The sequence below is a fragment of the Hippocampus comes genome, unplaced genomic scaffold, assembly GCF_001891065.2.
Source record: "Hippocampus comes isolate QL1 unplaced genomic scaffold, H_comes_QL1_v1.1 scaffold56, whole genome shotgun sequence".
Lineage (NCBI taxonomy): Eukaryota > Metazoa > Chordata > Actinopteri > Syngnathiformes > Syngnathidae > Hippocampus > Hippocampus comes.
Genome location: NW_017842056.1, coordinates 7,275 through 20,118, shown reverse-complemented (window position 1 = coordinate 20,118; position 12,844 = coordinate 7,275). Strand labels below are relative to the sequence as shown.

Here is a 12,844-nt window from a genome sequence, read left to right as displayed (position 1 = left end):
GCGATTCTCACCTCTTCGATGACAACTCGGACAAACGGGAAGACTGCGTTGACGTTGGTGGCAGACAGCATGAGGCGACGGCTTTCCTCAAGAAACGCCTCTTTGGAAGTATTCAGCCGATGATGAAGTTTGCTCCAGATAAAAACAAGCTCCCTGCACAGGAGCACGTGGGCGTCAAGACAACATTAGAACTATTAACAACAACAACAAAAAAAGAAGAATTAAAGTGAGCTTCACCCACCATAAATAGTACATGTCACCCCTGCAGAGTTGTTGGGAGAGGAACACCTGACAGAGGGCTAACAGCAGTTCGTTTGTTTCCTCATTCTCTAAACTGCAGATGATGTGCACCGCGTCTTTACCGCTGAGATCAGCAACCTGAAGAAAACATTTCAGGTTGGGGGGGCGGAGAGAGAAAGACAAAATAAATCCAAGTGCACCTAAATGGCAGCAGCGAAACACAGGTCTTAACTCCTTTAATGCCAGCCGTATTCCTCAAATTGGGACAGCCGGTGCCGACCATTTTGGGCCATGTTGACCCATTTTGAAAGCCTGCAGAAAAAATTGAGTTCTCGAGCTTTGTAAGGAGAAAGCTTTCGCCCTCTTTTTTTCATCAGCAATAAAAAGTACAATTTATTGCAAGATCAACGCTGCACTGATGCACAACCTACGGACGAACTTTGCATGAACTTTGTGTGTGCATGTGTTGGTAGGATGACAATGGGACTTTGGTCATCTTTTGGGGATTTGAAAAAGTTCTGTTGTAGAGCGAGCTGCCGGTATTTCTCACCGCGACACTGCTTCCGCACGCCACCTTGTGACGTAGGATCGCCATTCAACACTCATAACTGCTCATACTGTGTGTGGACTGAGATCTGACCAAAGCCACTTCTGCCATCTAGTGGTAGTTTATCATACTGAAACCATTCCCGCAGCCTTGATACTGACCGAGGGGGTGCGTGAAGCCCTTTATTATTATTATTGTTATTAAAACATTTTTTCAATTAAAAAAAAAACCACCCAAAGTGTATGTATACGTTTTGGCACTGAACAATCAGGTTTTTGCAAGCATATTTTTACGTTGTGGCATTCAATGAGTTCACGGCCAACTGCCCCGCCCCCTTGCCACCTACTTCTTGAAGCAGCTGATTGTATTGCGTCTTGTAAAGCCACGTGAGGTAGACCTGGAGGAAGAACAAGTGTTTCCCTGCCGACGGATGCCGAACGCAACACTTTGCCAGGGCTAAAGCCTCACTGACGCGCTGGCAGGATATCAGGTAGCGCACCCGCAGCTCCAAGAACACTGGCAACTCGGAGCTGAGGAACCTGTCCACTGAGAAAGAGCAAAAGCAAAACAAGGTTGCCCAGTTATATACACACGCGCCGATTCTTTGCTACGAATATATTTAGGTAAAGGGGATCATTAACTGTATTCCTGCTTAATGGGCTCTTTTTATTTGGACATCAGTGATTTTGAGAGTGAGCAAAATTTGATCAAGTAAATGTAAGATCCAAAGCCATGCATGCAATGCATGGTGGCGCAAAATAAATAACTAAACAAAAAATTGCATTTCGTATCAGCAAAATAAGCATTTGATCAACACGAAGAAAGCAAACGGGCAGCAAGTATCACTGACCTTCATTCTGAGGTAAATTGGATTCGCTGAGGATTTCCTTTAAGGTTGTATTGGCCCAAGCGCCCCCCGCACCAAGCAAAGGCTCAACCTGAACTAAGTGAACATTCTGATGCCTTAAAAGGGCAGAATAACATTCCTAAAAAAAAAAAAAGACAAGAGGTTAATGTTTTATCTGTTAACTGTTCACCGTCATGTTCAGTGTGATGACAACAGAGGTGACGTGAAGTTGACATTCAAAACGTTTCAAGCCCTCCAATAGAACCAAAACTGCGACGCCTACGAAATCTTGACGTTTTGCTGTCGACCGAATGGATGAGGGAGACGAGAGATCAACATTTCAAACTGACAAATTGTTTAATGAGATTTGCTCTTTGGATGCAGCCGTGGTTGTCTTAAAGTGCTCGAGAAATACACTTGAGTTGACAACGTTTGTTTCATCCGCAATGCGCCGATGGCATTGTCAAAAATTGGGAATCTGCAGCGGCAGGAGAAGCATTTTCAAACGGTACGCGCGAGCAACCGTCGTGTCGTTTCTGCACTTGGCGCGCTACAAAATCCACTTTTGTAGCGCGTAGAACAACCTGGAATGGTTGTTGTCCGCGGAAACAAGACTGTTTCTCGACAGATTCCCAAAGGGGCTACCTGTTCCGTTCAAAGAGATCAACGTCGAATCGAAATTTGTCTCACGTATCCCTCGACGTCAAACCAAAATGTTTTCGGTCTACAGTAAACAAAAGGAATGGCATTTTTCAATTTCGTGTGTGCGTTAAAATTTCAGTCCAAAATATCCACATATGGTATATGGACTATTCACCTGGAATTTTACTGAGAAGTGTTTCAATGGCTCTTCGTGGAAATCTCGCTCATCAAAGAAAAGCAGCAACTCAAAAACACTCCTGTGTGAAGACAAAAGATACACACGCGCCGATTCTTTGCTACGAATATATTTAGGTAAAGGGGATCATTAACTGTATTCCTGCTTAATGGGCTCTTTTTATTTGGACATCAGTGATTTTGAGAGTGAGCAAAATTTGATCAAGTAAATGTAAGATCCAAAGCCATGCATGCAATGCATGGTGGCGCAAAATAAATAACTAAACAAAAAATTGCATTTCGTATCAGCAAAATAAGCATTTGATCAACACGAAGAAAGCAAACGGGCGGCAAGTATCACTGACCTTCATTCTGAGGTAAATTGGATTCGCTGAGGATTTCCTTTAAGGTTGTATTGGCCCAAGCGCCTCCCGCACCAAGCAAAGGCTCAACCTGAACTAAGTGAACATTCTGATGCCTTAAAAGGGCAGAATAACATTCCTAAAAAAAAAAAAAAAAAGACAAGAGGTTAATGTTTTATCTGTTAACTGTTTACCGTCATGTTCAGTGTGATGACAACAGAGAGAAATCTTGACGTTTTGCTGTTGACCGAATGGATGAGGGAGACGAGAGAGAGATCAACATTTCAAACTGACAAATTGTTTTATGAGATTTGCTCTTTGGATGCAGCCATGGTTGTCTTAAAGTGCTCGAGAAATACACTTGAGTTGACAACGTTTGTTTCATCCGCAATGCGCCGATGGCATTGTCAAAAATTGGGAATCTGCAGCGGCAGGAGAAGCATTTTCAAACGGTACGCGCGAGCAACCGTCGTGTCGTTTCTGCACTTGGCGCGCTACAAAATCCACTTTTGTAGCGCGTAGAACAACCTGGAATGGTTGTTGTCCGCGGAAACAAGACTGTTTCTCGACAGATTCCCAAAGGGGCTACCTGTTCCGTTCAAAGAGATCAACGTCGAATCGAAATTTGTCTCACGTATCCCTCGACGTCAAACCAAAATGTTTTCGGTCTACAGTAAACAAAAGGAATGGCATTTTTCAATTTCGTGTGTGCGTTAAAATTTCAGTCCAAAATATCCACATATGGTATATGGACTATTCACCTGGAATTTTACTGAGAAGTGTTTCAATGGCTCTTCGTGGAAATCTCGCTCATCAAAGAAAAGCAGCAACTCAAAAACACTCCTGTGTGAAGACAAAAGAAAAAAAAAAAAAAACAGACACGAGTCAAAGAAAAGGTCAACTCAGAATTTGTACCTTTTGGGAGGAATCTGGATATCACCCAAGTTGAAGAGGCCTGAAGTTGCACACTACAAATTCAACCCAATTAAGGAAAATAGAGCAGCCTGCAACTGTGCCCCTCTTCTACTCATGTCAAAAGGTCAGAGCGTTTTGTCGTTTGTGGTTTTTAAGAATCTTCAAAAGTGAGCTCGGATCAGGTGCGTCTGCAAAGCAAAGCGCCTTCGCATTTTGCCGTGAAGACGGACTTTTTTTTTTTTTGTTTTGTTTTCTGGGGGCTTGCCAAAGAAACAAAATGTAAGTGGCCTCCGGACACCCATTTCACTCGCGATCAATCCGGCCGGTTAAGAAAGCTGCCTGCGTTGTACGTCTCTCGGTACCCGCGCATCACGCTGACGGCTACGATTTCCCAAAGTTTTATTTTGATCAGCGTGGCTATTTTTGTGTTGTGAAATGCGAATGTTGACCAGCCTAATCACTAGACATTCAAAATAGAAAGAAAGAGCGATGGCCTTTTTGTTTGATTGATGGCCAGTCTTAATCTGCAACAGCCAATCACGGCGTTAACTGAAAATAAGGTTCGGAAGGCAGGCGTACGCGCGATGAATACGTCGATATTTGCATGCGAGAGCCTGCACGTTTTTTCAAAGTTTGGCGTTGTGTCACGCGGCAAGACACGTCCCGAATCGGAATGTGCCACGTGAGATCGTCAGGAGCGCCGCGGGAAATTTTCCAAATTCACTTCATGAGCGTTAAAAGAGATGGGCATTCCGTCCGTCCTGGATGGACGCCCATGTTCTGGGACGGAGGTTGAGAAGTTTTTTTTTTTAAAAAGGACGGATTAAGCAAGGACGGAAGTGGGCTTTCATCCGTCTTAAGTATTGGGTGTCGGGAGGCAAAATTACACGGCCAGAGTGGAGCCAAACACTCTTTGCTTAATAGGCTATTTCGTCTCAACAGTATTTTTATCGCAACGCTGCCACCTGGTGTACAGTCAGACAACATAAAGTGCCTACGCCGCAGGGGTGCCAAACTCATTTTTGTCTCGAGTCGCGTTTTAGTTCACGTTTCCCTTGGAAGGCGGTTATGACTGAACCCATATAAAGAAGTCCAGAAGAGCGATTTTGGCAACTATTGTTACTGTCATGAAGGCTTTGGTAACAAGAAAATGCTTCCATATCGCTCTAGCGATCTGAGCAAGCATCATGGAAGTTTGATCAAGTGATGTGGCGGTCCAGATCTGGCCCCCGGGCCTTGACTTTGACACCCGTGGCCTCGGGACACCCATTTCACTCGCGATCAATCCGGCCGGTTAAGAAAGCTGCCTGCGTTGTACGTCTCTCGGTACCCGCGCATCACGCTGACGGCTACGATTTCCCAAAGTTTTATTTTGATCAGCGTGGCTATTTTTGTGTTGTGAAATGCGAATGTTGACCAGCCTAATCACTAGACATTCAAAATAGAAAGAAAGAGCGATGGCCTTTTTGTTTGATTGATGGCCAGTCTTAATCTGCAACAGCCAATCACGGCGTTAACTGAAAATAAGGTTCGGAAGGCAGGCGTACGCGCGATGAATACGTCGATATTTGCATGCGAGAGCCTGCACGTTTTTTCAAAGTTTGGCGTTGTGTCACGCGGCAAGACACGTCCTTCGTATTTTATACATGAGGCGTTTCTTTCGTGAAGTGACCTAAGCTTTGTCGTGAGCGCCTTGAGGAAGAGGAAAACACACCGGGAAGGACGCTCTTTGTAAGGACGAGGGCCGAGCGTCGACGCTTACTATATGAAGAAGGACGGAGGGCCGATGACGGAAGGGGACCCGGCCGGGTCGGAATGATTACAAAGTGGAGCAAGCATTACTTTCATGTCATTAGCCTTTATGCATTGAGTCTCCGGTACTAACGGCGACGTGGAGTCGGCCGAGTGTGTCCCAGAGATGTGACAGAGTCGGTGCTGAAAAGCACGACGACGTGAGAGAGACGATTCCATGTGACAACAATATTTGAACCAATCATTCCGTATGGGTGTTCTTCGTCAATGGACGAACTATCAGTCCTTTGTTGGAGTGTATCATATTGTATAGGTTGGTGTAAATGCCATGACTTGTATCTGCTTTTATTTTGCCTTGTTGTATTCTGCCGTCCGTCTGCGGCCAGGCCGGCGTTGCAAATGGGAATTGGTTTTCAATGGTCTGACACGGATTAAAACAAATACGAAATTAATAAATCACTCAATACTTTTTGACATCGTAGCAGGCAGTGATATAATACAGAGACGCCATCATCATATCATCACCCCGCCAACCCCCAGGAACGCTCTGTACATTTCCTCAGGAACACTTTGTAGATGCCAAAAGAACCCACCTTTGTGTCTCACTACATATTAAAGACGTGGCACTCGCAGTACTAAGAACAACGCTTAATACTTTCTTTCTATTTTTAGTCATATTGACTTTTTGGACCAGTTTCGGGCGACCAAATAATGACAGCCCCCTCCCCAGACAATGACATTTGACGTTTCTGACGTAAAGGTATGTGCACCGGCTCCATAAACGTTGGGAAACACCAAGTGAAGGTCCCGATGGAGTAAACTACGTTCATTTCATGTCATTTATTACACTGGGAATCAATTGAAGGTTTGTCCCCTGAACCGAAATCAAATTGATTGTCCGAGCAGATGACGAGATTTGGCTGAATGAGAACAGTTTCAACATGTGTCGACATCTAGCATGTGGAACTTGGGTCTGGGGGGGATGCAGGACATCCGTCGCCAATTGCAAAGTGCTGCCAATTGCCGAGCCCACCAAACATTTGACGAAGTTTGTTGGTCAATTCTTGCTCGCTTGCTCAGGCGTTCCACCGTTAGCAGGCTAGCCGTCCGAAACAGGACAGCGCCGGGATCACTTGAATCGGCGTCTCTTCCTCGGGTTTTTCATTGCTGTGACTTGAACATTCGTCACAAAACCATGCCTGTGTTTGAAACGCCAACCGACTCGTTCCTCCTTGCGAATGCTCCCAAATCATAGCGGCTAAAGCGAGCAATTCAGTTCTGGGGGAGGGGAGTCAGCTAACATCCGTGCTAATACCTTCGACAACAAATATGTCAACAACGCGGGCCGCGGCTACCTTACCTTACAATAGTCCGAACAGAACGTTTTGCCGTCGCCCCTTAAGTCGTCACTGGAATAACATCTTATGAGTGATTGTAATTGTTTCTCCAGCCCCTCCAACTCGAGCAAACTGCCCTCCTCCGCCATACTAGCTGCTTAGGCTCGCTCGTAGCTGCCCAGCCAGCAGCCAGCAGCCACACAACACCGCACGCATCGCCGGCCGCTCATTGGCTACAGCGTCGTCAGCCGGAGCGCTCGATATGTGACTTGGCGTGCGCCGACGTCAGCTCGTCAGAGCGGATAATAAGGTTCGAACGCCAAAAAACGTCGCGCCGGTTGAGCGCCTCTTCCATTCGAGTGCCCCCGCAAGGCAGAGCGGTTTCCGAACGCCGATTCGCGGATTGGTTTTGGAACCGATCCTATTGCAGCGATGGTGAACCCACCACGCACTTCCGAGCTCGCTTGTAAATAGTTGGATGAAGTTCAAAGTTGCTCTTTATTTTCTTTGTCACAAGTGCGTGTGTGAAGTCTTTGGGGCGGAAGAGCAAAGGAATAGAGAATCAATCGATCAAAGGAATATTGCAGATGACAGAGTAGGAGTGCGATTAGCCTGAAGGTTGTTTTAAGCAGGAGTCAATGTGTCTGGTGACTGGGCAATCCGTCAGCTGTGGCCGATCGCAGCTCCTGAATGAATGTGCGTTTCGTTACCGTCTGCGAGAATAAAGCAACCGAGGAGCGTCGGCAACTGTGTCGCCCTTTAAACGCAAACGTTACATTGGGGTCGCAAGTGGGATTGCGGATGGTGACACACTCAGGGAGATCGAGGACTTTGCAGCTTGCTTGAGAAAAGATGCGGAGGCTTGGAGGAAGGCACTCACAATGGATGGGCCGGACGAGAGGAACAAGCCCCGCTTTCGAGAGCGCTTCCCAAGAGCGGCGAGCATTTCCAGCAGCCACGGACTTGTTGAGGAGGCAACAAGGAACCCTGGACGACAAGAGGAGGAGAAGCAGGGCTGGCATCCATGGGTACATTGCGGAGATCTGCAGCATGGGCTCTCCCAGTGCCCCATTGCCTCCACGCTCCTGGAGATGCCACGGCAACGGGGTGCATTCAAACTGCCGCTACAATGGCCCAAGTCCAGTTGGCAACGCAGTTTCACGGCTGGTCTCTTGAGGAGACAGCAGTCCAGGTCGCCTTGCCCTCGAGGTTAAAGCTCTTCGGGTCCTTATGGACTTCCGACCACATGAGCGTCTTGGTTGGCAGGCTATAGAGGGAGCCGTGCGGCAGTGTTTCGGTTGCCCCGGGGAGAAGTTGTTTAACTGGAAATAGGGAGGAGGCCAGAGTTTGGATGCCAACACTGCAGACCTCCGCCGTCATGCTTGGGAAGGATCTGGTACCTACAACGCCACGGCTCAAGAAGAATTCTCCTTACAAACATTTATCCAGACAACAACTGAATGTGTTGAGCATGTTTTGTCTGGAAAAAAACGAAACAAATCCAATAGAAAACACATCGCCGCCAAAGAAAGTTGGCGGAGAGCAGCGGTGAAGATGATCATGGGGGTGTGGCCTTCCAAGCCACCAGCACAGCGCGGCGATGACAACTCCCAAGCGTGTGGAACGGAAGAGCAGCCGACGGTAAACGGAGGGATGCAAACAATGTGGAAAAGCAGGGGCACATCCCACGCCACTGCCCAGCGCCGGCACCAATGAGCCTCACCTCCCAAGATTTCTTCACAGATGGGGAACTGTCACCCGTAACCAATCGCACTACCGCCTCGCCCTACGAGAACGTGAGTCGGTGAGGCCAGAGTTTGGATGCCAACACTGCAGACCTCCGCCGTCATGCTTGGGAAGGATCTGGTACCTACAACGCCACGGCTCAAGAAGAATTCTCCTTACAAACATTTATCCAGACAACAACTGAATGTGTTGAGCATGTTTTGTCTGGAAAAAAACGAAACAAATCCAATAGAAAACACATCGCCGCCAAAGAAAGTTGGCGGAGAGCAGCGGTGAAGATGATCATGGGGGTGTTGCCTTCCAAGCCACCAGCAGAGTGCGGCGATGACAACTCCAAGCGTGTGGAACGGAAGAGCAGCCGACTGTAAACGGAGGGATGCAAACAATGTGGAAAACCAGGGGCACATCGCACGCCACTGCCCAGCGCCGGCACCAATGAGCCTCACCTCCCAAGATTTCTTCACAGATGGGTAACTGTCACCCATAACCAATCGCACTACCGCATCGCCCTACGAGAACGTGAGTAGGCGTTAGTACTTGCTCTCCGGCGATTCCACCCGTACCTCGATGCACATACTTTCCTTCTGTGCACGGATCATGCACTTGGCTCTTCAACCTTTGGGAACCTGAGGGACAGATGGACGCAAACCTTGCGGAATTACAATTTCAAAATCCGTGTGATAAATATATTGCATCAAGGTGGAGAGGTGCCGTCGTAGCTCGCTTGAGCTTTTGCCATTTGGAAGTTCGCGTGAGAAGGTCTGTCATGTTCCCCGCAAAGTCAGCAAATTCTTTTGGCACTATGATGTTCGATCAAAATCAATCCAAAGTCATTTTTCAGTCTTCATCCCAGGAGATCTGACATTGGAGTGCAGAAGTTTTGTACACTACAAACGTGACACCCTCGGTCGATCCAATTTGCCACATGCAATATGGCGGCGAAGTCGATGTACGATGTAGCCCTCAAGGCGGCCTTATATTTCTACTGGGAGAGAATCGCTGATTGGCCGTGACCTCGATCAACCTTGTCCAATAGAGGAACTGCACACTCGGTTACACCTGCGTTAGTTTCAACGAGACGCAAATCGTCGGAGCTGATCATTCAGGGGGGGGGAAGCTGCGATACAAAAACAAGTCAGTAACGATAGCCGCTGGTTCTGGGATGACAGGGATAACACGGGCAGTACTAGACACCAACCAATACACTCGAGGAGCGGGTGATTATTAAACAAGAATAACCAAACAACAGATTTAAGCAACACAATTCACCAGTACATCCAGGCTCCTGCAAACAAGCGTGTCATCGTTTGGTTTCGAATTGATTATCTCTTTGCATGGGACAGAACTGCAGAAATCACGTTTCGAACTGCGGAAATCACGTTTTGGGACGACGTCAAGCAGGGCTCACCGACCTTTCTGAAGCTGACAGCTACCGGTTTGATACACGCTTCGGAAATGACAAATGTGCTCAAATGGCATTCAATCACATGTTGCCGTTTATGCGATTGTTAGGGCTGGGCCGGGGGTCGTTGGCTAACTCGACCGTTGACTCTACAAAAATTTCTGCCTCAATCAGAGCTGTGTGTGTGGTGGTGGGGGGGGGGTCAATTATCTGAGTGATCCGTGGAATAATTGAAAGAATTATGAATTGTAAAAAGATCTGTTAGTGACGGCCAAGTCCTGATTAATAATTGATGAGATTCATTGATGCGAAGACGCTGAACCTGTTCACGATTTCTTGCAAATACCAACACGCGCCAATTTATTTTGTATCCCTCCCAATGGTTATATTTTCAAATGACCTTTGATCCGACCTTCCTAGAAAATCGCGTTGACCCACCACTACTTTAGGAACGGCCCGCCGGCTGCTCAGGTGGTCCGCGGGGTCTACCGCGTTTGGAACCGCTGGTGTCATCATCGGTGTGCAGCTTGTACAAGGCCACACCGCCATTTCCTTTCTGAGCCGCTGGCAACAAAAGTGAGTGTGTGAAAATGTCCATGGGGGGGAGCGGCAGAGGATTCCGACCCGTGGCCGCCTGTCAGGTTTGAAACTCTGTGCTGGAAAATCTTCAGACTTTTGCCCTCATTTGGACATTTTCACTTGGGGTCAAAGGTGCAACAGCTTTGTCAGTGACAACAATGATTCATGGCCATCATGTCTTATATAAAACCCCCAAAGTTTTTTGTTGCATCTGTGCGGGTAAGGAAAGTTTCTCAGTTGCAGGAGTTAATTTCGCCTCTGTTGTTTTGATTGAATGAAACCAGAGACGCTGATCACAATAGCTTTTGGTTAAAAAAAAAAGTATCTTGTGCCATTGGAGTTTATGTATATCTTTGGCAGTTAAAAAATACATCCTGAAATATACTTCAGTTTTGCAGCTGAATCGGTACAGTACTTCTACATTAAAAAAAAAAGTATCTGTACTTCGAGCCTGAGTTTTTGCCACCTCTGCTTGAAATAGTCATCCAAAATACGATTTTTTTCCCCTCAGTAATCATGAATGAATTTTCATGCCTGTGTGGTGTTTCTGCGACGACGGGCAGAGGACGGCGGCGGGGGGCGTCGCCGAGGCCTTTGTGTACAGCACCAGCACGTACCGGCCGGACTGGCCCTCGCTGCCCCACCACGACAACTACGACTTTCGCGGCGATCACGGGCTGGAGTACGTCAGGAAATAAAGGTGTGTGTTTGGGTTTGTGTGCGGCGACGGCGTTCCCCCACCGTATGATTGATTTGGAGAAAGGCGCTCACTTGATGGATATGAAATAATTGCGCACGTTAATTCGGTTTCAGGGATAAACGGCCTTCTGAGAGCTGCAATGTTGCCGAAGGTGACCTTCACGCGGTCGCTTCGACTCAACGGAATTGTTCACTCGAGATGATTATTTTCTGCGCGGTGTTGTTCTGCACACAAAACGCAACTTTCCTCTTGAATACAAACTGTATGCCTTTATTTGGAATAGAAAAATGTCTGGTTTGGTAAGACAAAAAGGGAATCCTTCTGAAAGTCGTCCATTTCGTTCACCCACTCAAACGTGGGGGCAAAGTAACGCACGGGATGAATCGGGCGGAGCAGGTCGCTTCGCGGCGTATCAAAGGAATATCCAGTGGCTGCAAAACGAGCCGTTTTTTTTTTTCAAAGCGGCACTAAACTCGTGTCGATGGATTGTCACGCAAAGCGAATCCGTTGAACCCAAGATCAGAATGATCATCTTCAACGTGTTTGTCAAATGATTTCGGACCGGCACAATGCCAACCAATTGCAGTAAATGTCAAACGATTCAGTCAGGTTTGTGACGGGGGAGGGGGCGGGACTTGCCAGGAGTAGGAAAACATTATGAATACTCACAAGCTGTGCAGAAAGTGAATGGTGGCGGTGAGGAACCTGCCGTCTGTGTGTGTGTGTGTGTGTGTGTGTACTGGAGGTGGAAAGACTTTTTGCGGATATTAACGAGTGCAAAGCGGCATGCTTTGGTGCGGATTTAAAGTCTTTCTGGCGAGAAAGCAGCTGAGAATCCAGATCTTCACCTGGTGGTGGTTGTGGGGGAATCAATAAAGGTCTTTTCTGGTGCTTGGCAGGGAGCGATTGGTCGAGCACGTGGCACTGCGGATCACCTCCATCCACCTGGTGAAGTACAAGAAAATGGGATGAGGCGAATTTGGGCATTTTAGCAAACGTTTTCAGGGGTGCCCTTTACATCCATCTCTTTCAAATATTTGGGGGGCATTCTCGTGGACTGCTCCCAAGTCCATCGCGAGGGGGGAGGGGTTTTCATCTGGTATATTTTGGTGTCAGTGCAGACTGCACCCGAAAAGTCAAAAAGGCAGGTCGACTTGAACCGACGGTAGCGCACGATCTGCATCACCGGAAGTTGTTGGCGCTCAGCGGTCTGCAATTGCAGCTGGCCATCAGATTTGGTGCCGTTTTTTTCATGATGATTCTCATTCCAAGCTTGTAAAGAATGACAATCTGGAGCGCCAGGAGAAGCTTTTTCAAACGTGAGCTCCAATAGTTAGCATGCTGCAAAAGCGCATCCCGCAACTCCGCCTCAGGTCTCGCTTAAAGTGGACAACGACATCCTTCTCACAAATTTGGATCGACTTTTTCCATTTTGGTTGACGTCAAGAGGCCGCTATGGCTGATGCTCATCGTGGCCTGCGTGCGGTAACGGGTCGATGGCGGGAGGCGGCTTGGCGCCCCCGCACTATAACCTCAACAGGTCAAGTTAATCGACCCCCCCCCCCCCAAAACACGCAACACCAAAAACACCACCTCGTAGG

The 12,844-nt window shown here is 47.6% G+C and overlaps 2 protein-coding genes across 2 annotated transcripts in view; both read right to left on the bottom strand.

The window, feature by feature from the left end:
* Nucleotides 1-8,196, bottom strand: part of LOC109510348 (zinc finger protein 292-like) — a 25,827-nt gene extending 17,631 nt beyond the window's left edge. Inside the window, exons 1-7 of the mRNA XM_019860596.1 lie at nucleotides 8,014-8,196; nucleotides 7,849-7,901; nucleotides 2,452-2,572; nucleotides 1,638-1,773; nucleotides 1,134-1,333; nucleotides 242-378; nucleotides 12-153 (exon numbers count right to left, since the gene is read on the bottom strand). Of these exons, the coding sequence (XP_019716155.1) occupies nucleotides 12-153; nucleotides 242-378; nucleotides 1,134-1,333; nucleotides 1,638-1,773; nucleotides 2,452-2,572; nucleotides 7,849-7,901; nucleotides 8,014-8,196 (972 nt within the window). The remainder of the gene's footprint in view (nucleotides 1-11; nucleotides 154-241; nucleotides 379-1,133; nucleotides 1,334-1,637; nucleotides 1,774-2,451; nucleotides 2,573-7,848; nucleotides 7,902-8,013) is intronic.
* Nucleotides 8,197-11,714: 3,518 nt separating this feature from the next.
* LOC109510347 (FERM, RhoGEF and pleckstrin domain-containing protein 1-like) overlaps nucleotides 11,715-12,844 on the bottom strand; it is a gene marked incomplete at its 5' end in the record, with an annotated part of 8,399 nt that continues 7,269 nt past the window's right edge. Inside the window, one exon of the mRNA XM_019860595.1 lies at nucleotides 11,715-12,188. Coding sequence (XP_019716154.1) covers nucleotides 12,113-12,188 — 76 coding nt within the window. The remainder of the gene's footprint in view (nucleotides 12,189-12,844) is intronic.